This window comes from Xenopus tropicalis, chromosome 2 (genome assembly GCF_000004195.4).
Source record: "Xenopus tropicalis strain Nigerian chromosome 2, UCB_Xtro_10.0, whole genome shotgun sequence".
In the NCBI taxonomy this organism is placed as follows: domain Eukaryota; kingdom Metazoa; phylum Chordata; class Amphibia; order Anura; family Pipidae; genus Xenopus; species Xenopus tropicalis.
The window spans coordinates 30,648,740-30,674,479 of record NC_030678.2 but is presented as its reverse complement, the minus strand read 5'-3'; the positions used below and the strand labels follow the sequence as shown (position 1 = coordinate 30,674,479).

The 25,740-nt window shown below is 41.9% G+C and overlaps 4 protein-coding genes across 8 annotated transcripts in view; 3 read left to right on the top strand and 1 right to left on the bottom strand.

Annotated features, from left to right (window-relative positions):
* The first annotated feature begins 1,411 nt into the window (after window positions 1-1,411).
* Window positions 1,412-4,593, top strand: emc6 (ER membrane protein complex subunit 6). The gene is made up of 2 exons (NM_001004809.1): window positions 1,412-1,506; window positions 2,378-4,593. The coding sequence occupies exon 2, from the start codon at window positions 2,403-2,405 to the stop codon at window positions 2,733-2,735; it is 333 nt and encodes a 110-aa protein (NP_001004809.1). The 5' UTR covers window positions 1,412-1,506; window positions 2,378-2,402; the 3' UTR covers window positions 2,736-4,593.
* A 2,669-nt stretch (window positions 4,594-7,262) lies between these two features.
* Window positions 7,263-19,769, top strand: tax1bp3 (Tax1 binding protein 3). The gene is given in 4 exon segments (NM_203899.1): window positions 7,263-7,320; window positions 12,925-13,044; window positions 14,484-14,561; window positions 16,355-19,769. Coding segments are annotated over 4 exon segments (375 nt in total). The 5' UTR covers window positions 7,263-7,281; the 3' UTR covers window positions 16,493-19,769.
* On the top strand, window positions 7,327-9,446 carry LOC116408792 (hornerin-like). Its single transcript, XM_031896661.1, has one exon. The coding sequence runs from the start codon at window positions 7,546-7,548 to the stop codon at window positions 8,662-8,664; it is 1,119 nt and encodes a 372-aa protein (XP_031752521.1). The 5' UTR covers window positions 7,327-7,545; the 3' UTR covers window positions 8,665-9,446.
* A 1,990-nt stretch (window positions 19,770-21,759) lies between the features above and the next one.
* Window positions 21,760-25,740, bottom strand: part of ctns (cystinosin, lysosomal cystine transporter) — a 15,278-nt gene continuing 11,297 nt past the window's right edge. For 4 of the 5 annotated variants that reach the window (XM_031896139.1, XM_012957294.3, XM_012957292.3 and 1 more), the window contains one exon: window positions 21,760-24,394. In XM_031896139.1, coding sequence (XP_031751999.1) covers window positions 24,264-24,394 — 131 coding nt within the window. In that variant the 3' untranslated portion in view covers window positions 21,760-24,263. 5 annotated transcript variants of the gene reach the window in all.

Below are 25,740 nucleotides of genomic sequence, written 5' to 3'. Positions count from 1 at the left end.
CTTTTTTGTGAAATCTAGCCATTGCTGAAAAACTAAATATTACTACTGGTATATTTCCCCAATTATATTCCCCTAAAATAGACTATAATTTGTGCCTCAAGTGTGAAAATACAAGGCCCTAGTCTTGACCAGAACTCAATATAACTGAGTTTATGGGTAACTGATGGGAAGGTCTAACTCCTTTCATGAAACAGGGAAACCCCAGCCAAAGCCTGTTTCCATGGATGCCCTTTTGGGGCCCAGAAGCTTTCTGCTATGGAACTGACAGGGAACCTACACACTTCACAGTTAAAAGAACAGTAACACCAAAAAATGAAAGTGTATAAAAGTAATAACAATATAATGTACTGTTGCCCTGCATTGCTACAACTGGTGTGTTTGCCTCTGAAAGACTACTATTGTTTATATAAGTAAGCTGCTGTGTAGCCATGGGGGCAGCCATTCAAAGGAGAAAAGGCACAGGTTACTTAGCAGATAACAGATAAACCCCCATTATATGGGGCTTATCTACTAGTTATCTGCTATGTAACCTGTGCCTTTTCTCCTTTTTTCCAGCTTGCATGGCTGCCCCCATGGCTACACAGCAGTTTATTTATATAGTAGCTTTTCTGCAGCAAAAACACCATTTTATTGCAGAGCAACAGCACATTATATTTTAATTACTTTTAAACACTTTAATTTTTTTAATGTTACTGTTCCTTTAAGGAAATAAAGTAAAGAAACAGTAAAAGATATGTCTATGAAGATTTTCATTCATCCAGGTCATGGTATATCTAGTATAAATAAATTTAAAGCAACTGGACTTGATGAGTAAAAGATAATTTATTATTTTCACCAGTCTGTTCCTAAATTAGCCCTTGTTCTGTCTCTCAAATAGTAAAAAAAAAGGCCTTTGTTTTGTCTCCAATAGTGAGAAAAATGGTCCTTTTTGGTCACATTTCGAGAACAGGCTCTCACAGCTGACAGTACCAACTTCAACCAATAAATAAAATTTCTCCCCTACCAAAAAAACAAATAGAAACATTGGGAGCACAAAAATAAATGCAGTGTTGGCAGCAGATCTGGCTATTGCCTGCACCCTCCAATAACAAAGTGGCGCAAGTATATATGCCAGTTAGCAGGAAAATCAATGAATTACAATGCCAGTGAGGCTCTGGTGGCAGGGGTAGAGGCTGGCAACGACCACAAGAGTGTCTTTACGTAACCACTGAAAAGGCAGCTCTGCCCTCACCCCTGACTACCCTATAGTACAGCCAGTCCGCCCCTCACCAACACTGACGGATCATTCGAAGCTGACCACGCCCCCAGAGCGGCGGCGTGCAGCGTCACAGCGCGGTTATACGCGGGGTGTGAGACGTCATAGCACTGCGCGATGAGACATCCGGATTAGAGGACCGGAAGGAGTCAAGGAGCTGAGTGTTAATACCGCTGCGGGCTAAATAATCAGCGCTCCGGTACAGCGGGCTGTGTTCGGGACAATCCCGGATAAAAGCGGACTGTTGGGCGGTATGGATACATCTGGTTATTTAGATGTTTAGGCACGCAGTGTGAGGCCCTTTCTCACTGGTTAATTACACACAGCTCAGATATGACTAATGAAAAAAACACAGTATTCATTCTGGATTTTCAGAAAATGCGCTTATTGTAGCATAATATAAATTGCCAGTGACTGTGTCCCTGAGGTATTTTCTGACAGCTCACAGACACCTCCCGAACCTTTATGTGTTTAGTTTGTGTGATTAGACCTATTTATTCAGCCTGTCATACAAAGCATTTGCCCCAAAATGGATGCTGCCTTGGCTCCTCATGAATCAGAATTAAGTTTGCCTGTTGTTGCTACAATGAGGCCTCCCTAACTGATACCTGATGGACACTTGCTAAGATATTAAGGTTTATATAATCCTATTACGGCGGTCACTGGATTGAGTCGTGTATGTGGTCCCCTCTTAACTTGCGCAGTCATTGGTTCCTGTATGGCTGTGCCATAAAATCTTATTATTATTATTATTATTATTAGGGGTGCATCATCATAATGTAGTTTGCAGAATGATTGTTTTATACAAAAATATCTATTTAGCCAATTGATATAATTGTAATAATAGACTTAAGGTGGCCATGCACACTACAGATCTTCTGATATGCTCACGTAAAGTGGTTGACATTGGACTCATTTGATTGTAGGGCCCTAGGGCCAATGAGCTGATGCGAAAATCAAACCTGCCCAATCGAGATCTGCCCAATTTTGGGCAGATCTGCCTGTGTATGGCCATCTTAAGAACATGGATCTGCACAGATTACCGTATGTTAAACCATTAAAGTGTGTGCTAACAACACAGTGAACATGCTAATCCTTCCTGTATCACCCTTGTTTTTTCAGGTCTAGCTGACTTCTTGTTGCAACCATGGCTGGAGTGGCACTGAAGAGAGAAGGCCCCCAGTTTATTAGTGAAGCTGCAGTGCGAGGGAACGCTGCAGTGCTTGACTATTGCCGAACCTCTGTATCTGCCCTGTCTGGGGCCACTGCAGGGATCCTCGGTTTAACTGCTTTATATGGCTTCATCTTTTACTTCCTCGCCTCGTTCCTGCTGTCACTTCTGTTAGTATTAAAGTCTGGACGGAAGTGGAACAAATATTTTAAATCAAGAAAGCCACTGTTTACAGGAGGGCTCATCGGTGGCCTGTTCACTTATGTCCTTTTTTGGACCTTCCTTTACGGCATGGTGCATGTGTATTGAAGCCTGCTACGTGGTTGTGTCACTTGGAATTGCTCTTTTTAATGGAATACAAGGACCTACACTGAACATAAGGATCTAGTTTTTAAAATACCGAACCTGCTGCTTGGTTCCTGTTAGTAACTTATATAGATCATATTATATAGATATGTTCTCTAATTAAATTTGCTGTACACATCTAGAATATTTGCAATTAATGAAAGAAGTGATTGAGCACATATTAAATTTTTGGGATATATCTTCCAAACCAGTATAGCCCACGTTACCATGGATCTACTCAACCTACCCATGCGAATGGGAATAATTAAAATCCCCGGATTGATGTGTGTTTTGGGCTAAGCAATACAACATATTGGCCTATGTACTAAAGCTATGCATTCATCACAGGTCCACATTGAATTTCATATATTGTTTTTTTCTTTCTTATATTTATTTCATAGTGGCTGAAACAAAAACAGGAATGTATGCTTTTGGATTACATTGACGTTAAAGGTTTGATAGAGTTTGCACCTCTAAAATAGACATGGTATACAGATAATGGTATTATACAAAATGCATGTAATCTAATGAATCAGCCATACAGCATATGTATTCCTTGATGGTATAATGGATAAGGTGGCGTCACCTTTGCACCTCCAGTGTTGAGTTTAACATAGCATTGCCATTAAACCTCACTCTTTGGAAGCAGTGGCGTAATTACACCACAGCACAGGCCCCTTGGAGGGGGGTGGCTTGAGTGCAGCCTCCAACATAGTGTAGTTCCCCTCAACAGCAATTAACTTTGATGGCCTGGGCTTTCCACATGTACCTGGTTTAATCTCCTTGTTTTTGGTTACATCACCTGTCACTGGAAATACAATTGCAACGACCTGTCATTCTCATCTAAAGTCAGGGAAAAATAAAGGACAAGTGCATAGGCTGTGTACATTGATTGGTCCTGCCACATGTCCTGTAGGGGCATAAATTAGACCAGCCCATACGTAGCTCATTCGCATACGGTTACAGGGGCAATATACCCCCTTTTTTCAACATTAGCTTAATGTATAATTGTAATGTCTAGTGCTCAGCATACTTTTTGTCTATTGTTTTACGTCTTGCACTAAACAGGCCAAAATCTAAAGATCAAAGTTATACTCTGCTTCCTCTACTGACAAGCAAAATGAAAACAAATCACTGGTCGAGCTTAGATTGTGCTCATATGAATCAGAAAGTAGAATGTGCCTTTACTTATAACTTTTAGTTTTCCCTGTTTAGTACAAGAAATAACAAATTTCATAACTAAAACAAAAGGCAAAGTTGTGATCATTGACCTAATGTTGAAAAAAGGGGTATACTTCTTTATTTACAGAAATGCTGCAGCACTAGTACTAGCTCTTGCAAATCTACTTTGGCAAAAGGCAAAGCAAACACCTATGGTGTGACTTTGTATTTCCCAAGAACCTTAGGGTTTTTTTTCTGTGCTTCTTAGAAACAACGGAATCTGTGAACAGGTCTATTGAAATCTTTTGTAGGCAAGCCAAATCCTCTCACCACTAGGGCTCACTATTTTAGCAGCTGCCAAGCTCAAGGTCACTGCTTTAACTAAAGCAATCAGTTATCTTTCAGCACATCTGAGTACAAATGTACAGTCCTAGTTTTAAGCCCTTTGAATATTTTGTTGTTTAGTTAGTATTAGAGAGCCCTTGTTTTGCCTGGAGGAAGAAGTCACACCACTGTTCTCTTCCTTTGCAGATAAAAACCCATGAATTGTTGAATACAAAACCTTTTGTTAGATCTGATGCAAAGTCCATGGTATTAAACGTTTAAACAATTGTTTGAAATCGTCCTTACAACAGAAATGTGAATAAATATGCTTTGAGATTCTCCGTTGCCAGTGATGTACTTACTCAGTTCATTTCAATGCTGGGATACTAGCATGAGTATTATAGGGAACTATTATTAACATTTATTTATAAAGCGCCAACATATTCTGCAGCACTGTACAATAAGTACCATAACATTAAAACCACAGAGATTATGTAGAGTGAATCATTTTTTTAAAGGAAAAATGAAGATGTAATGGGGGATTTTGGGATTCGCCCAAATATTTTGAGAAAGATTTTCTAGAATTCAAACCCTAATTTCCAATTTCCAAATGCAGATTAGGCTACAGAAATGTTAGAGGACTCATGCATTAGGTAAAAATTGTTTAACTTAAACACTCTTGCTATGAAAAGTCACGTGATTTTAAAGATTTGGATTTGGTTCAGCCAGGCACTTGGATTCGGCCAAACCAAATCCTGAATTCAGTGCAGCCCTAGATATAATATGATCTTCATTTCACAGAAATAAGAAATGTTCAATATATTAAGTTACTCTTTCATTAGCCCCTCTCAGCAATATGTATCTATTTATACAGCCCTCTCTGATTTTGATTGACAGGTACTAGACATTCGTTTGTGCCCCCTTTACCTAGACATTGGAGGGAATGAGGAGAATAACCTGGTTATTTAATAAATGGTAAAAAATTTAAAATTGATTTTGTTTTAAAGTTTATTTGTGCCATGAGATGAAGTATATATTAAATCCTCACCTTTGCAATGGGCCCCCTTTAAAATGATGTTTGTGTGTATACGCTTGCTCAAGCTTGAGAAGCACCTGTGATGCTGGATGATATTAGCGGAGACCACCACAGTGTTGTGTCCTGCACGCTGTTCATAAGCCTAACAAATACAGCCTTCTGTGATGCTTTCAGAGGACAATTGCTCAATCAACGCATCGAAGATAAAAACATGTCAGCAAATGTGTTTGTACTACTGGCTCAGTGACCTGTCTATTGAACAGCAATGATGAATTTGGCTTGTGTGCTTAAGGGCTCTGGCAGACGGGGAGACTAGTTGCCCGCGACAAATCTCCCCGAAATGCCATCCCACCGGTGAAAATGTAATTCGCTGGTGGGATGGCATACGCACGCCGCAATTTCCCCAAATTCATGGAAGTTGCCTTGAAAAGAAACTTCTGCAATTTCGGGGGAAATCGCGGCGCCGTGTATGCCATCCCACCGGCGATTTACATACTCACCAGTGGGATGGTATTTCGGGGAGATTAGTCGCGGGCGACTAGTCTCCCCGTCTGCCAGAGCCCTAAAGGCTAATAAACATTGCCAATAGATAGATTAGACAGATAAATAATCTTAGATTGGTGGGTAGATTGGATTCATTACTAAATTAGGTAAATATAAATCGATTTGATAGCTAAACAGAGAGAAATGATAGATGATGAGAGAGATTAGATTGATTGGATAGATATATGGGATTATATAACTCCTTTTATAGTACTGGACAATAAGGCAGGTCTAAAACATGAATGTACAGTATATATTTTTATATAGCACTAATTCTGTACACAGCATTTTACATTAATATAAAAGATAATAGAATGTAAATGCAAAAAATACAGTTACATTTTAAGAGACAAGAAGGAGGAGATCCCTGCCCTATAGAGTTTACAATCCAAAATGTAGTACTATGCCCAAAGGTAATGTGATTATACAAGGTGATAATATAGTGAATAATGTACCTCCTACTGTAAAATATAAATATATTATAAGTCACCAACAAGTTCCATGACCATAAGGTCCCATCTGACCATCAAATAAGGCGCTGGCATTACAAGTACACAGAGGCCAAACAGCCCCCTACCAGCCCAATAAATAGTGACTGTCTATGGCGCCTTACAGCAGCCCCTCTGGCATTTGCCAGAACCCACAAATTTCAGTCCCAACCTAATGACCATATAAAAATACATGGCCGACTGCTTAAATGCATCATGTGCAGAATTACATCACTAAGCACCTATGATGACTGATGACATCATTAAGTACCATTTATATAGCGAATAAAGTCGACATTATTTTACACTATTAGGGTATTATAAGTCACCAAGGAGTCCCATGACCATTTACAATTACTTTATATAAATGCTCTTTCATACAGGTGACTTCTAATAGCCTTATATTTTACCACAAGGGGACACAAAGTACATTACCAAGAAGCATTTATGGGGCTGTAATGGACACAGGATATCATAGCTCTGTGCTAGTGTTGCTGGTATGCTGCTGTAGTGCTACCAGAGCAGGTGCCCCAGTCCTGAGGAGAAACAGTAATAACTCCCCACAGTCCCAATACGGCTCATTGTTATAGCTGCAGAAAGCCCCATACAAAACACAATGAACCAATATTTTCAAACGCCAATAATAGAACTTTATCAGGGGTTGATGGTGGCAGGCAACAGTTCCGAACTACATTTCCCAGGATCCCCATATAAACTGCAGAGAATGTGGAAGTAGGAGTAGTTAGCAGGCAGCCGGATCAGATGACAGTGCCGCCCCGGCACACACATGGTTACAGGGAGGGGTGTAGGTGGGTGTGTGGGATTAATATTAATGAGGAGGCGTGCCTACATGCGTGCAGTTAGTGTGCGGGCGGATCATCATTCCGGAGGAGTGGGCGTGGCCGAGGCCCGGGCATACTTTGTCCCGCTCGGGTGTTGCCGGAGTGAGCTAGCAGCCATGTCTTACATCCCGGGCCAGCCGGTCACTGCTGTAGTGGTGAGTTTGGGTGAATCGGGGGAGCCGCAGGGACGGGGCCCAATTCGGCTTGTACCTCCCTTCCCTTCCATGTACCCTGTTATATGGGCTTACACAACCTGCCCGCCGCTAGTGTCTGTATTGAGCCTTACGTAATGCTCACACCCCCGCTCCGAAACTTCAGGAGCCCCCCGTCATTCCATTGTGTCTTACAGGCAAGCGCTGCCCCAACTTCCATCAGCTACAATGCAACAGCGCCCCCAGCTGATGATTCCTTGTACTGTAGGGCAGAGCCTTCCTCCCCATCATTTCTGTTCCCTGGGCTGTAGTGCAAATGCCCACTGTTCCCTGGGCTGTAGTGCAAATGCCCACCGTTCCCTGGGCTGTATTGCAAGCGCCCACCGTTCCCTGGGCTGTAGTGCAAGCGCCCACCGTTCCCTGGGCTGTAGTGCAAGCGCCCACCGTTCCCTGGGCTGTAGTGCAAGCGCCCACCGTTCCCTGGGCTGTAGTGCAAGCGCCCACCGTTCCCTGGGCTGTAGTGCAAGCGCCCACCGTTCCCTGGGCTGTAGTGCAAGCGCCCACCGTTCCCTGAGCTGTAGTGGAAATGCCTGCCGTTCCCTGAGCTTTAGTGCAAGCGCCCGCCGTTCCCTGGGCTGTAGTGCAAGCGCCCGCCGTTCCCTGGGCTGTAGTGCAAATGCCCGCCGTTCCTTGGGCTGTAGTGCAAGCGCCCACTGTTCCTTGGGCTGTAGTTCAGGCACCCGCCATTCCCAGGGCTGTAGTTCAGGCACCCACTGTTCCTTGGGCTGTAGTTCAGGCACCCGCCATTCCCAGGGCTGTAGTTCAGGCACCCGCCGTTCCCTGGGCTGTAGTGCAAGCGCCCGCTGTTCCCTGGTTTGTAGTTCAGGCACCCGCTGTTCCCTGGTTTGTAGTTCAGGCACCCGCCATTCCCTGGGCTGTAGTTCAGGCACCCGCCATTCCCTGGGCTGTAGTTCAGGCACCCGCCATTCCCTGGGCTGTAGTTCAGGCACCCGCCATTCCCTGGGCTGTAGTTCAGGCACCCGCCATTCCCTGGGCTGTAGTTCAGGCACCCGCCATTCCCTGGGCTGTAGTTCAGGCACCCGCCATTCCCTGGGCTGTAGTTCAGGCACCCGCCATTCCCTGGGCTGTAGTTCAGGCACCCGCCATTCCCTGGGCTGTAGTTCAGGCACCCGCCATTCCCTGGGCTGTAGTTCAGGCACCCGCCATTCCCTGGGCTGTAGTTCAGGCACCCGCCATTCCCTGGGCTGTAGTTCAGGCACCCACCATTCCCTGGGCTGTAGTTCAGGCACCCGCCATTCCCTGCCCTGTAAAACAAGCAACCATTAAACAACCTTTGTGGTCACTCTGCTGAAGGGCAAGAGATTACCACATCATCCCTTGGATTTGTAAACTCCCAAATAGTCTGCTGAACAGTCATATTATAGCTGGTTGGAGATGTTCTGCCATGGTCAGACTGTAAAATCCCATGGCGTTTACTATTTGTTATTAATATTATGTAAAGTGTAAACTCACTATTTCTTGTGTGTGTGGGGCAGATTATTATGTCCTCCCATGAGGTATGTGAAGACCTTGTGCATGCTGGGGGCCATACAAAAATGTTGTGGATGGGCCACATCTGGCGTTTGGGGCTTCCAGCTGGACAGCCCTGTCATCTACTGTAAGGAGAATATCCCCCTGTTTTCCTTCCCCGCTATATGAGGAGCGCTGGCATATGGTAGGACATAAGCACTTTTAGGCACTGGTGGATGCCTAACAATTTTCCACTCCCCATTTATTTTTCTATTTGCTTGCCCTTTAAGGGTGGTTTCATTTCATTTAAGGGTGGTTTCTCAATGCTTTTCTGATGGTACTCCAAAGCAGACTGGCAATCTGGAGATTCTGGCAAATGCCAGAGCGGCAGCTATAGGATGCCATATTATTATTTAATTATGTTTGGGCTTCTGTGTTCTTGAAATGCCAGGGCATATTTTGACTTTTTCTCACTCCCAGTTAACCTCCCTTTTATAATGAATTCCTCTATCAATTCATTTTCATGTCTCTTGTTTAACCTACTGCTTGGTTGCTAGGATAAATAAACCCCTAGCAACCAGATAACTGCTCCAATACCAAACTGGAGAGCTGTTATAAAGCTAAATTACTGGAAAACTATAAAAAATAAAAATTAAGACAAATTGCAAACTGTCTCAGAATATCAATTTCTACATCATATTTAAAGTTAATTTTAAGGTGAACTACCTGTACCCATTTAACAACGATGGCTTTATGAGTTTTAGCAGGCTTGCAAAGGTGGTTAATTTATAGTTTTGCAACATTAGAATTAGAATATAGAAATAAAAGTGATAGCATTTACAGGTGCACTTGATTTTCATAGCCTGAATCAAAGTAAATAATTGAATATTCAATAAATGTATCTCCTGGAGGTATAAACTGAATCATCAGCCCGGTACAAATGAAAGCTAACAGTATGCATTATCATACGTGTGTATGTATTTACGCTGGTAATATTCCCTGGGCGTGTAGAAGAGTTATCCGGTACCGAGCCTCATCATCCTCTTAAATACAGCCAGTTTGATATCAGAGTTCCCATCTGTGGGGCCCGGGGCAGACACTTTAACCTCTGCATAGTGAGGCCTTTGTGAGCAGACTAAATGCAGTTGGTAACTGCAAGGCTTTTATTAGGGGAAGGAATTCCCCTGCAGGCATTAGATGTAGGCCTGGATACAGCGGAGCCAGTTACCTTTGTGCTTTGTCTTGTCGTCCCAGTGAGGGTTTCCGACTTTGCAGGGCTGTTTCAATAATTGGGCCAAAGGGGCATTTGCCCAGGACCCATCAGGACAGGGGGCCCACTAGCACACTTTTCATCTGGGCTTACTTTTGGCAGAAGCATCCTACATTTTACTGTACATCCCTACAGTATGGTTATTTATATTATTTTTGCCTTTTTTCTTGTGGCATTTCCATTTATCATTTTTCTACTCCCATGGCTGTGGCACACCATCTCTACTTCAGTAAGTACAAACAAGCAGTAGGGACCTACCAGTGAAATATTGCCCAAGGCCTGCTGGTACCTCAAAGTGTCCCTGATCCCTCATTTAGCAACACTGGGCGAATATGCACTTGGGCAGTAGCCAATAGAATCCAGTCAGTGATTAGCATTTGTCAGCCAACTGCAGGTAGAACAGTGAAATTAAAAAAGATATCTTTTCTTTGCTGTGGGTTACTGCCCAGGTGCAAATTTGATTTTTAATAATAGAGCCTAATGATAGGGGTAAAATATCCTGAGGCCTTGGGCTTGTAATTACAGTATTTTCAGCTCTGCAGCTATACAGCCCGTCATTAGCCTTTGTGTATATAGGTACCTTAAGGTCACAAAGGCCAAGCAAAACATTAATTAAATGTATATCCTTATGGCACCTCTTAAGGGCAATTTGCAATTTTTAAAAAATCAATTATATTAAAGTCGGTTGCAATTTTTACTACCTGAATAGATCACTTAACTAAAAACAAAAAATCTGTTAGCTGACATTATAAATAGAGCAGCGTGTCTTACATAAACATGACAGAGCTGGTGGGGTCAGGTGTATCTGTGCTACAAGTTGCATTCTTCGTCTTTGCAAACTATTTGCACCAAATCAGTGCCATAGCACGGGCACGCTTGTACCAGCATGTCTGCGTGACTCATATAAGGCAGGTCAGAGGTCCCTGGTGTGTTACTTTTCCTAGTATGTTTGTCTAAGGGTTACACCCTGTTAGATACACCTTTTATCTACTGGGGAAGGCTGGCATTGAGGCAGAAATGCTGTCCTCCAAGGGCTCATTATCTACACGGAGACCTTGGCCTGTATTAAGCCTGTGAGCTTCCAGTTGGAGAGAAGTGATTTTTGTACTTTAAGCTCCGTTTTGACCATTACTTCTATTGGAACTACTGCAAGTGAATGTCATGACAGTGTCTTTATTTATATAGCTGTAACCTTCCTAAAGAGGGTCTGACCAAATGCTGGATATCCTGGCCATGGAATACAACTCTATAGTCACGTTATCATTCCTTCTTCAGTGCTTGCGAGGGTCAAAGTCAGGCTTATGGAAGATCAAGTACAGAGAACTTGTTCTCTTTTATTCAGTGGTTTTATTTGCTTTGCTACCATTCTCCATAGGTTCCAAAGGGCTGGAGCCACCAGTTTCTTCCCCATTCTGCAATATTGTCCCAACAGCCAGCCTGCTGCTACCAGTGGGTTTTCAAAAGCCCACACAATGCAGTCTTATTTTATCTTTAGATCTGCTGTCTTGGATTAAAAACAAATAAATTATGGACACGTTGCATCACAATTCTGGGTGCTGGCTGGACTTTTAATTACCATTGTGTTGGGCACAGTAGGGATATTTTGTATTTCTTAGGTTGAAGACACACAGAGCTACTAGTAGTGGCTACTTATAGTGGCTACTAAAATAGACAATGCTGATCATTTACTGATAACTGTCTCTACGTGTGTTTTAGCAGAGGCAATTCTCAGTATTGTCTATGGCAGGGTATATTCTGGAGTTTAGTAGCTGTGAAAAGTAGCTGCTGCTAAGTAGCTCTGTGTGTCTTCACCCTAAGAAATTGTATTGGCTGCTGAAAAAATGTATATCTGCATTGGATACATTTGGCTCTGTCTCTTCAGCAGTGTTGTTATAGAATAGAGTAGAATATGTTCTTATAGAAATGTGGCCCCCTTCTGACAGAGACGGCTTAGATACAGGAGGAATGCGTGACAGTCCTAGCTGAAGGCCAAGCGATAGAGACGTATCTAAGTTTCTGTTGGGGTGAGCCAGATCCTGAGATGTTTAACCAATGAGTCATGGCTGTTTGGCATATGGTGCATAGAAACACATATCTGGGTAACTCTCCAAAACGGCAGTAGGCCAAGCTGCCTTCCACAAACCCCTGCATATTCTGTTTCGTGCTGTTTTCAAATTAGCAGTTATTTTATCAATTACCTATGAACACATTCTTTTCTCAGGGCCGGGTCCAAGGTAATACACCATTTTTTTGGGGGGGGGGGGGGCGGGGATCCATGAAGTTATACTTTAAAAATAAACAAAGGCCAACATATTAGGAAACAGTGATATCATGTTTTACTCTCACCATTTTGCCCTATTATACCTGTTATCACTCATCCCATATCAAGTACAGCTGCTCTGAGAGCGGTTCAGCAATCATTGTGAATGCCAGGGGCCCAAGCTCCAATTTTACCAATCTCTGTTGTAAGTCATAAGGAACTGCAGGGGTTGCTAAGTGACCCCTGATACAGGGTGGTGGTGGTAGGTGAGATTCACAACATGGGGCTGCAAATGCACAACACAATGTATTTTCGAGGACAAGATGGTGCTAAGAATTACATTGGCCCAGTGGTTGAAGGTCCTTTCTTTGGCCAGGACATTGTCAAGCAGTTCATTCAGCTCTGGTTTCAAGAACAGCAAATAAGAAATTACACTGAATGGAACTGTTACTGATATTCAGACTGGGTTTATGGGATGGCTAATAACCAGAAGGGTTAAACCTCAGTCCTTGATTTGGAACTAATTTCCATTCCTTTTTTTCTGTAGCAACGGGTTGAAATCTATAAATTGCACCAAGGGGATAATCTGATCCTTGGCTTCAGCATTGGAGGAGGAATCGACCAGGACCCGGCACAAAACCCTTTCTCCGAGGACAAGACAGACAAGGTTGGAACTTCTTGTGATTGCGCATTGATACTTGAGTGAGATAGCTCAGCATGTAATGACAGTTGCAAAGATTACTATGGCTTATATGAGTGCTTTACATTTGCCAGGAGAGAAAATGCATACACAGCTTGCTATCACCTTGTGTGGTATGTAGGCAATGAAAGGAATCTACACACAGGCTGGATTTTGGCCAGAAAATGGACACTTTCAGGCTGAAATGTGTGCAGTGACAGGCAGACATTATTCCTGTCACACATGGGTCTGCATGGGGCAGTTTTAGTGTTTAGAGAAACCACTACGTGCAGCTAGAGATGGCAGGGGGCTGTAGATTGAAGCCATGACATGTGTTTTCCATGTATCTGCGATTCCCTGGGCCACTAGGGAGACCACTCCCCCACCCTCCTTATTGCTTTGGAATGGGGGTAAGACAGATAACCTGCTGTAAAAGCTGGCAATCTGCCCCTGGAAGTGCTTCAGGTCATAAAATCTACGATCTGTGGCTCTTCCTTTTATACACACATCATAGACTGTGGCACTACAAATAATGACGTTATGGCATTACTGTTGCTTAAAGTATGGATCTTTTGTGGCTAATTTAGTATCAAAGGTGCTAATGTAAGTGTGGTTACTGCTAGCAGCCAATCTTTGCTAACGTTTAGTAGACTGATCAAAAGTGTTTGCTGATTGGAAGCTATTGGTACCTGCAATAGTGCAATTTAGCACCTGTGCTTATAAAAGAGCTACTCTATGGACATATTTAATAAAGATCTTTTAAACAACAAAAGTGTAGAATAAATGTTAGACAAGGAAAGGCTAAGTCACTTGGGGGGGGGCAAAATGTTAGGCACCCCCAAGTGACTTAAATCGCTTACCTTGTACCCTGGGCTGGTGCCCCTGTTAGGAGAAAACCGCACCAGCCCGGGGTACTTGCAGCGAGCGCTTCCTTCTGTGTCAAAATCCCTGCGCCAGCGCATGTGCAGTAGAGTGAAAAGCTGAAAGGAAGAGGAGACCACACTCGCTGCTACCCCGGGCTGGTGCTGTTTTCTCCTAACAGGGGCACCAGCCCGGGGTACAAGGTAAGCGATTAAAGTCGCTTGGGGGTGTCTAACATTTTGGCACCCCCAAGTGACTTAGCCTTAACTTCTCCTTTAAGTGTGAATTAATGCCATGCAATGATTGATGAAATAGTCCTTACTAACTATACTTGAGCTTTAAAAAACTTTTTTATATTCACCTGTAAATTTGCATCTAATCAATACACAGCTTTCTAGGATTCTACATGGTGTCCATGGCATACTGTGGCATTAAAGTGCCCGGTGGATATGTAGGGGTTCAATGCTGTTTTTCTTTACATGCCTTTATAAATAAGTCCCAGTCTGTAAAAGCTTTTCAACTTTAACTACTGAATTAGCAGTAAGAATATAACTTGATGCTTTCAGGGTATCTATGTGACACGAGTAACAGAGGGAGGCCCTGCGGAGGTGGCTGGACTTCAAATTGGAGACAAAATAATGCAGGTAAATAGCTGATCACTACCTGACAATCCACTGACCATTGCATAAGCCCTAATGTCCTTATATCTGCAACTAATCACAATGCTGTCCGTGGGGGGTGGGTATTCCTGGGCTTTTTCCCAATTGACAAAGGGGTAGTTCACTTTTTAGTTAGTATGTTGTAGAATGGTTAGTTCTTAGCAACATTTCATTTGGTCATCATTTTTTATTTTTTAGCATTATTAAATTATTTGCATTTCTATACTGCCACTTTCCAGGTTTCAAAGGGTTGGTGGCTGACCCCAGCAGCCAAAAAAAACCATTGTTATTTGAGACTACAATTTTGTTTTTATTGTTACTTTTTTCTCTTTCTATTCAAACTCACTTCTATCCATATTCCAGTTTCTCATTTGAACAACTGCCTGGTTGCTAAGATAAAGAAGACCCTAGCAGCCAGATAGCTGTTAAAATTCCAAACTGGAGAGCTGCTGAATAATTCAGAAACCATTCTGAATTGACAAAACCAGTTGGATGACTGGCCAAACGTCTTCAAGAAAAACACAGCAAGTCCAGTTAATTTGACTTATTAATACAAACATACCATGACCTGGATGAATGAGAATCTTCACAAAAAAACACAAGCAAAAAAATGAAGACCAATCGCAGATTGTTTCAGAATAGAATTCTCTACATCATGCTATAAGTTAATGTAAAGGTGAACAATCCCTTTAAAGCTATGGTTAATCTGCTACATGTTGCCATACTGAGAGCGGGTCAAGTTCTTCCACTCCCATCTCAGCAAACCTATGGTGTATTGACTTATCTTAGTGCATGGGAGATTACTGTGCTAAAACAGGAAAGTAACTTCAATTAAATTGGGGCCACAAAGTAGGAAGCATGACACTGAATTTAATTCTACACTGCAGCCGTAAGGTTTACTCAGTGTAACCAGGGGCCCAAACCTTGGAAACAGGCCCAGACCATTATTTCTGCTCCACCAAGCTTTACAGGGGGCATTATGCATTCAGGCAGTTAGTGTTCTCCTGGCATCTGCCAAACCCATCCTTTTTCTTCTGACATCCAGATGCTGAAATGCCATTTATCTCTCTAGAGTAGTGGTGTTCAACTGGTAGCCTGTGTGCCCCCCCCCCACCTGTCTGGCTGCTGATACCATTGTTCAAAACCCAGGCTCAGACCGTTGGCGCTCACATTGTTCACCTGTTCACACCTCAGACTGTGCCAGCATTGTGTCCTGTATGTAGAGCAGTACAAACTGTTCATCTTGGAGTTTCAGTTTCTTGTATAGTCATAATAGGTTTTCCTGTCTCCTTCCCTACTCTGCCTTCCCTGCTCTACCCTGCCTGTGTGTGCCATACTCTTCCTGCCTTATGCTGCCTGTGTGTGCCATACTCTTCCTGCCTTATGCTGCATGTGTGTGCCATACTCTGCCTGCCCTATGCTTCCTGTGTGTGCCATACTCTGCCTGCCCTACCCTGCCTGTGTGTGCCATACTCTGCCTGCCCTACCCTGCCTGTGTGTGCCATACTCTACCTGCCCTATGCTGCCTGTGTGTGCCATACTCTGCCTGCCCTATGCTGCCTGTGTGTGCCATACTCTGCCTGCCCTATGCTGCCTGTGTGTTCCATACTCTGCCTGTCCTACCCTGCCTGTGTGTGTGCGCCATACTCTATGTGTTAAAAAATGTTAGCAGTAGTAACGTTAGAGTAGTAATGTTAGCCTCTCACCTATTTTGGACAGAGTTTCGTATACAACCATGCAGTTTATTTAATCGTTTATTATTTGTCGGTGTGTTTCAGGTAAATGGATGGGACATGACAATGGTAACGCACGACCAGGCAAGGAAACGCCTCACCAAGAAAAATGAGGAGGTTGTCCGGCTGCTTGTGACCAGAAAATCCTTGCAAGAGGCTGTGAGACAGTCCATGAGACCCTAAGCATCACATTCCCGAGAGTCTGAATCTCTTAGCTACACAGGTGTACTTACCCGGACACATTTCAGTTCTGTATTACACACACCAGCAGCACATTGCAGGGCTATAGGTTGCTGGCTCCTTTCTGTCCCTCCCAGGCTACTGCTTGTTCCGCACCAAAACAAACCAAAAAGAATTCTAATGTGCCTGGCTCCCATTGGCCTAAATTCTGCCCGTCTTTATCCTTGCAAATGAAAGAGCAATTTCTTACTGCCCCAGTAGAAAAGCACACATCTTTCCACTGCAAAGATAAAGCAGGTAGGTATCTCCTATGCGATTCCCAGTTCACTTTTTTAATACTTTCAGGTGTTAAGTTGCTTCTATTGGAGCAACCACAAATATGGGGACTTTATTTTACAAAATTCAACATGTAAACAGAGGTCCCTGTATCACTGGTTTATACACAGATTTGTACTTGCAGAGCAAATAGTCTCTTCTAGGAGGGGAAGTAGAGTTTGTACTGAGTCATCCTCGCCTTTCAGCATTTATCACAAGGGCTGCCATCAGCAGTCTCTGGGTACAGCCTGGGTCACTGCCTCTAATTACCGTCAGGGTCAATCAGCTGAATCAATAAATGCTTAATCTAGGCAAAATTTGTAGGTGTAAGCGCTCTTATCAATTTGACTTTTTTCATGATATTACCAGTTACTACACTGCTGATGTGAATGTGTAACAGGAGTGCCCCCTGTTTTTGGGCCCAGGTAAGGGCCAGACGAATGGCAAAAGATTAATTTACAGAAGCAGAAAGCCTCCTGTCGCTTCTCTGCTCAGTTTTATTCTTACCCTCTTGGCACATTACAAGAGACAACTGGACAAGAACCCTACCCTGAGCCCAATCAACAGGGGACACTCTGATATTAGCAGTGTTAAAACTGCCAATGTCGTCAAATCTAAAACAAAATTTACCTATAAATTGCAAAAGTGCTCAGAAGAGCATTCTGGACAATTTTACATTGTTCCATTTAGGGTATGTGTCTCTTTGAGGGGCTTCAAGACCTAGTGCTGTCAGAGGTTACTGACTTTGGCGCCCAACTGGCCAAGGTTTAATAGGAGAATCCAGGAAATAGATTGCCCAGGGAATATACTGCTTTGTTACTGGTGTTACTACAGCACAGACAATCAGACAAGTTCCCCTGTCCCCTTTTATCTATATCTCTAGCAATTCATATGCAGTCCCACTGCCACCAGCAACTGACTGGCCTGTACTAATTTATATAAATATATATATATGAAACCACTCCATATAGCTAGTTTAACTGTCTTGTATCATTTCCAGTTTTAACTGTACTGTATGTACTTTGCATTACTTTTCTAAATTTCTGACCAAACGATATTCCTAGGCTTGTAATAAACTGCTTTTGATTGTGGCAAGACACTCCTATATGTTTATGTTCATCAGTTGAGACTTCTCCAGTTTGGACCAGAATGAGTTAATCTTTCCCAGAAGCTGTTTTGCCTGTGTGCATTACATCAGTAAGACTGGAATCATGATTTTCCTGTACGGACGTGACTAATGTCTGTATTTGTCTAGTAAGTCAGTGGCTGCTTGAGTTCTGGTGTATGACCTGCAGCATGTTTCATTTGGACCAATGAGAATTCAGAACTGGAGAACGCTACGCTACTGGCAGGCCAAGCTTTTATAGAATTGTAACTGTGGCTGAAGCTGTCTACCCAGTCACATGGAAACATATTAGGCTGCATAATGTGAACAAATCCTTTGCCGTTTAAGTTCCACATCCTCTCATGGGGCCCCGCAGCAGTTCTTGTTTTATCACAAGTTGCAGAATGACATTGAGTGATAGTTTGTATAAAGCTTTTGTTAGAAACACTAAAGTGCCTCTTCCTACTATCGGTGCAGGGCAGGCTGTGCTACCCATTGCTGCCAGTCTTGCTAATGCCCACATGTGAGTCACAAAACAGAAATTCCAGTCCTGTTGGAGCTCAGTAGGTGCTATTGCTCATATCCTTTTTATATGGGAATATACTCTTAGGAGTCTGATTGTTTGATATGACAGGCAAGGGTGTCACTATTATTCTTGCTTGTGTGCTTTATTCCATATGGGACCCCAGTATCACAATTTGTAACTGAATTAAAGAGGAAAAAATGTTTTTAAAATAATCATTCGGGTTGATGGTAAATACCCCTTCATACAGCAATATAAAACCTTATTGTTTTTATTGCAAACAGTTTCATTAGGTGAAAGCAGCCAATAGACGTGCATGTATAGATTACCAAATAAACACTAGATGTTACATTTGATATTTTTTCAAAACCCCTATATAGGTTATAGCTATTTGTTTTTTGGGAAAAGCATGTCTGAATTACTATATCCAGCTTGAATGGGAACTGAAGCTCACCAGGAGCTTTTGCCTGCCGGCCTACTGCAGTGTGTAGGGATGGGTTCCCTGTGGGACCTTGGCCTTTAAAGCTGCACTCTAGCCCCAATGACCAAAGGAGGAAAATCGTGTAATTTAGGCTTCTGAGTGCTATGGACCCCTGAGATCCAGACTGATCCCTAACAAAGTCAGCTTCAGAGAGAGGGCTGCTTAAACCACTAAGTTGCACATTTCATTAATGTTCCTGTTTTGTATGCGTTTTGCACACGTTTGTGTTACTTTCACTACTCAAGCTGTAGGTAGTGTCCCTGCTGCTAGACGTGCACACTAATGTCCTACTTCATTTGAACCAGTGCTGGCCCCCAGCCCCAGATTCACTTGACTTGCATTTCCAGGCCACTGACAGACTTAGTTACTATTCTACATAAACCTAGGGCTTATCTGACCAAACACATGGATATGGTTGGACGTTTCAGGCCTTCTTACCTCTCGAACAACTGCATTTACTGGCTAATGTTATCTGCTTGTTCACACCTAGTCACTGGCTTGCCCTATAATCCATCAACATTGGACGGGTGGTCTGTTTGCGTATTGTTCTTGTTGCTAGGTCTACATGACCCTAGCAATCAGACAGGTTTGAATGACACATGAAAGCTTTATTGAGTGACGTGATTTAAAGTATTGGTAATCACTAATTTCTATGCCAGCAGATAAAGTGTGTGAGTTTTTACCTGACATTACAGTAGTAGATTGCAGAGATCTGTGCTTTCCTGTTTGCTTTCCCTTTGACCAATGTGCCAAAAAGTCTTTATACTTTGTAAATTACTGGGAAAAGGGGGGGAGATTTGTTATTCTGCTTTTCTATGTGGACACGTTTGCTGAATAAAATCTACCTTACTTTGAAGGTCTCTGTTGGATTTTTATTTTTGTTGTGTGCCTTTATTAAGGTGAATTATTGTATCATTAAAATATTTTGTGGCCTTAGGTAGACTAGTAATTGCTTTTAGCATTAGCTGAGAATGTCTTTGTAAACTCATGATCACAGCAAAGAACATTTCCCAGGCTGGTCTCTGGTGAGCATACAATTTGGATAGTTGGCCCAGGTTAGTTATGGGAACTGACAGCAGGGATGGAAATATAGTCTTTGATGGGACTCCTAAGAACCCTAATGTTCCAAAAATGAAGACTCTTTGTTTACAATTGGATTGCAGATCAACTTTTAATTGGGTAGAGCTGGCCATACACATAACAATCGATATTTGGAATATGTGTATGGCTGGGCGATCATATTGACCAGTATCCAGGTACTAAGGACGAGGAAGGAATGAAAGTGTAATCTTCAGATGCCCCATATTTACCAGTGCACCATCAGGGGAGGAAGAGCAGCTGCAGTCCTCCTTCACTTCCTGCTGATCTAACCCATTTGGGCTGTTGTCCATAAATAGGGCATATAAGAGACGGGCAAATAAAGTGGTAAATTTGTAGTAGGAATGAAAATATTAAACTATAAAGTTAGAGTATCAGGGTTGGGGTTGTTTCCTCTGGAGAAAAGGCGCTTGTCATGGGATGAGAACCGTTTACAAGTACATAAGAGTGGATTATAGAGGTAGCAACAGAGTCTTTTCACATAGAAAAAAAAAAGAACCAGTGGCCAACCCTTTAGGCTTGAGGAACTGAACTTTCATTTAAAGCAACAAATGTTGTTCACAGGGAGTGAGGTTGCTACATACCCTGCTAGGTGATGTGCAGATACTAGGTACGTGTCTATCTATCTATCTATATATATATATATATATAATGTTTTTTTGATATATATGAGTGTACTCTAGGACTGTTTATATATAAACACAGTATAACGTGACTAATACATGTAACTGTGACTTGGTACTGATTGCTTCTGTATGATCTTTTGCTTTCACTAAAGTAAGCAGTTACACGCAGATTTTAATGCTTAATCTTTGAAGTGTTACCTTACTGGTATTTTTATTAGTTATGAAAAAAGACATTTATTTACATTGTAGGATTGTATCCTTTGCAGTTGCTAATTGACTATAACTATATGAGTCATAATGCATGGACTTTGCACTATAACTAGGACTATGCTTAGTCTATATGGATATGTATGTTGAGAATTAGCTGAAGGCACAAAGGTAGTTGGGCGGTGCCTTTTGCAACAGATATCTGTCCACTCTATTTGTGCACCTCAAAAAGGCAGGAACCCTAAAACCTTGTTCTATTAGTTTTAGAATCTTCCAATAAATTCATACCTTTTTAGTATACTGGTGAATACAGTGTCTTCTTTTTCTACTATAATCCCCAAGGCAGGTCAGGAAATATGTTGTAGTCTTCCTTCTTGAGCCTCACGTTTACAAGGAACTCAGTAAGCTAGCATGGATAGTGCAATAATTGCAGGTATGACTAGTACTGTATAGAGCTTTAAATGGATTGCACTATAGCAGGGAACAACTCCATAAGTCTTATCCTAGTTTTTACACTGAGATGCTTTAAAACTACAGTATATGCCTGCAAAGGTACTGGACTGGGGTGCCTGGGGCCAAGTTTTGACCTCCTGAAAAATGAACTCAACACCACCACAAACCCTCCCTGTGCAGATGCGCCACCTGCCTTCCTTCATGCAGATGCTACAACCCGGGGCTAGGGAGTGGGCCTGGGTCTATGGTGCCCACAAAGGCAGGGGCCCACCGGGTGTTTTCCTGGTGTCCTACCGGCCCAGTCCGACCCTGGGTGCAGCAGGCTGAGCTAAGCATGCATAAATGTAATCTCTGGCCTGCATTCTGGGGGCTACAAGGAAAAGCCTAAGCGGTCCAAAATATTAGTAGACATTTGCCTGAAGCAGCCAAAAGGATATCAGGAAGTATAAATAAAGCAGGCTATTTGATTAACAAATCATTTATTATAGTACAATTTTTAAAATATATACACATGAAAAATGTGAATAGTCTGACAAACTGCAAATCATCAGACACTTATAAAAGATTTTCATTTTATGGCTTGTGTTCAGAAGTGCTGTAAGTTTTAGGCATATTTATCAAGTCTTTTCATTGGCACAAAACCATTGCTACTTCAACTCCCCATTATAATAGTTCCTGTTATTTTCTGCTGCTAAATCTGTCACTGCCGGCAAACAAGTGCCTCAAATGTTCCAGAAGGGATCTCTGTTCAAGTGATGTGACATAATTTGTTATCTGCTTTTAACAAGGGAGCCAGCCAGACACACACTGCTGGGAGAATGTGACTCATATTCATTTCCCACTTGCCCTTTGCCTCGGGCTGAGAGATGCTCACGTCAAAACCTTCATATTCAAGTTTTATATTTGGATTTCCTGGCTTGCAAGAAGGTCAGGGAAAATGGCCAAGTTCCTGAAGTGCCATGTACATGGGGAAAGGCACAGACCCCGGCAGAGGACACTGAGCACCTTCGTTGAAGGATGTAAGAGATTGACACTATTTAGTATTAGTATGGAATCTCCTAAACGCTGGAACTGTTGCCTCTGTTTTTCCCATCTCTGAATCTTTTTCCATCTCTACATATCCTGCCTGCACTTTCCCAGCAGAATGAACAGACTGGTGTGAGACAGATTGATCTCTAATTACTTTGGCTAATAAAACTGGCTGCAAAGCACAAACACAGGCCGACCAACTGATTGACCCTTGTGCCAAATGGACAGAAATCATTCTAGGGGACATACATGGTATAACCACCTTTCTCTTGTTCCTTTCGTTCGGACTTACAGTCTGAGTGATCACAAACAGCAGGAAATGAACCATTATCCATACAACAATTCAACAAAAACCCATAGTATGTGGACATTGGTTGGTTTTGTCTGGACACCATTGATGTACTGAAAATTGTACTTTGTTTCTTTATATCCCTTTTTAGGCTGCAGTGCAGTATGCAGTAGAAGGACTGTATGCAAAAAATTGCTCTGGAAATCATGTTTTGAATTCAAGTGCTTTTAAAGTGCAAATCATTTTGAATCGTGGTAAAAATTTCCAGCCCGTAACTGCCCACACATACCATCAATTTATTTCACTGTACCTCATGGTAGTACATCAAAATTGTCCGAATCCCAACGATCTTAGCCCTAAATTACATATTCAAGTTTCAGAAAAATAAAAAAGTTGCAAACAAAAATATTGTCACATTCAGTTATCCAGAGCCAGGTGGTAAAATAAAAATATAGAAAACCTATAGAAAATAAATCCTGCTAAAAGTGCTAAGATTTGGCCAAATCTGAAACCCAATGCTGGATTCAGTGTATCCCTATTGTTATTTACTATTATCTACCATTACTGTATCAAAGGCATCACCGGAACCTATTCTTGGCCCTGACCTACAGATGAGAAATCTCTGCTCTAACAGCAAATATCTTCTAGAAACAAACTGTTGCCATTTTCTTTGCAGGAACTGTTGAACCACTTGTGGGAACAAGCTACAATACATGCTTTGCAGAATGGAATCCAAAAGGAAAACAGATCCAGAATTAGGGCACATCATTTCTAAAACCCATAAAAAGGCTTTGTAGTCCCTTTGTTATAGTAATGGAGTAATGCAGTATCCATGGTGTACTCTCTGTCTTCCCTATGGTCTAGAGCAGTGATCCCCAACCAGTGGCTCGTGAGCAACATGTTGCTCCCCAACCCATTGGATGTTGCTCCCAGTGGCCTCAAAGCAGGGGCTTCTTTTTGAATTCCTGGCTTGGGGGCAAGTTTTGGCTGCATAAAACCCAGTGTAAAGCCAAACAGAGCCTTCTGCAGGCTGCCAGTTCACATAGGTGCTATTAAGTAGCCAATTATAGCTCTTATTTGCACCCCAGGAACCTTTTTCATGCTGGTGTTGCTCCCCGACACTTTTTCCATTTAAATGTGGCTCACAGGTATAAAAGGTTGGGGATCCCTGGTCTAGAGACATGAGATAATGAATGGCACAGAATATGGATCTGTGCAGAAGGAGGAATGTTCTATGAGCCGGAGAGAGACCATTCATAACCATAGACCAAACATAAACCATAGCTCTACATGCCGTAACATTACATATAAATGATGATTTAGTTAGAGATTTAAAACTCTGGCTCCAAGGCATTTCTCCAAAATAGAATAATATGCACCTGCAAAAAGGGACACTGTCTTTGTATAATGATTTCTCTCAGATTTTACAAAAATATTATACACCTAAAAAACTAAAATCCTTCTAAAAATTAAACACAAACAGCAGATAGGAAAAAAACTGTCCAAGAGTTTCTTCATGGGGAATGTGCTGGTGAAAGTTAACCTGGAAGTGGTTTGGAGATAAAGGCACAATAAACAACTCATTGAATTACTTTTTTTATCAGTAAGTTATAAAAGGAAGGAGCCTCACTAAGTCCATTTACTTCTTTTAAACCTGGTGATACCCTGGCTTGTGCCTGTACAGACAGTAGTGTTGGATAATGAAGACAATGTCAAATCCAATGGAGAACACACCCAGGCCAAACTTTGTTGGATCGCCAAATATTAAGTTCCATTCATCTGTAAGAAGAAAAACAACTGTTTAATAGGAGATTCATTTCATACACATATATTGAAAACACCGCTGGGAATATTTTATGTCATAAAGAAAATGCACATAAAACCGCTTACAGTACTCTGCACTTTTGCTATTTTTTAACCTTAGTTTTCATTTTTACAGTGCATATCATGAATGTGTAAGAATAGTGCCCCCTACTATTCTGCCCATTAGGCTGGATGGAACAGAAAAACTATAAATGACATATCTAGTACAGGTGTAGGTCCCATTATCCAGGATGCTCGGGACCAGGGTTATTCCGGATAAGGGGTCTTTCTGTAATTTGGATCTCCATACCTTAAGTCTACTAAAAAAATCAATAAAACATTAATTAAACTTAATAGGATGGGTTTGCATCCAAAAAGGACTAATTATATCTTAGTTGGGATCAATAACAAGGTACTGTTTTATTACTACAGAGAAAAAGCAAATCCGTTTTAAAATTCTGAATTATTTGATTAAAATGGAGTCTATGGGAGACAGGCTTTCCGTAATTCAGAGCTTTCTGGATAATGGGTTTCCGGATAACGGATCCCATACCTGTATAAATAAATCTAAAGCAAATGGACTTGTTAAGTAATCATTGAAGACGTTTCACTACTCATCCGAGCAGCTGAAAACGCCTTAAATGATTACTGAACAAGTCCAGTTGCTTTAGATTTATTTATACCAGATACACCATGACCTGGATGAATGAACATCTTCATAGTCATATTGCCATTCATTTTGGAGAGAATACTCTAAAACTGGTTCGGGAATATGAAAGAACAGCTATAAATGACATAGTAAGCGCCTGACAATTTCCTGCTCAGTTCTATCGCTCAGAGTGACAGGAGGTACAGAACTAAGTAAGGAAGTGACAGGAGATGCTTCCTATCACAGGTATGGGACCTGTAATCCAGAATGCTCGGGACCTGGGGTCTTTCCATAATTTGGATCTCCATGGTTTAAGTCTGCAAAAACATTAAATAAACCCAATAGGATTGTTTTGCCCCTAATAAAGATTAATTGTTTCTTAGCTAGGATCAAGAACAAAGCATTATTTTATCATTACTACAGAAAAAAAATATCAATATAAAAAATTGTAATGGTTTGCTTAAAATGGCCTCTACGGGATATGGCCTTCCTGTAATTTGGAGCTTTCTAGATAACAAGTCCTGTATCTGTAATTTAAACTTTTGCTGTTCTGCCTGGCAGACAAAACAGTAGGGGGTGCTTGTGTTACATATGAAATTGGCAGCATTAAAGCTTAAATGTATAAGCAATCCTCCTTCTGTACTTCCTTAGAGTTCTGTCATCAAAGTCAAAA

What these genes read in the sequence shown, in the direction of transcription:
- emc6 (NM_001004809.1), top strand. Translation starts at nt 2,403, where the DNA reads ATGGCTGGAGTGGCACTGAAGAGAGAAGGCCCCCAGTTTATTAGTGAA.
- LOC116408792 (XM_031896661.1), top strand. Translation starts at nt 7,546, where the DNA reads ATGCAACAGCGCCCCCAGCTGATGATTCCTTGTACTGTAGGGCAGAGC.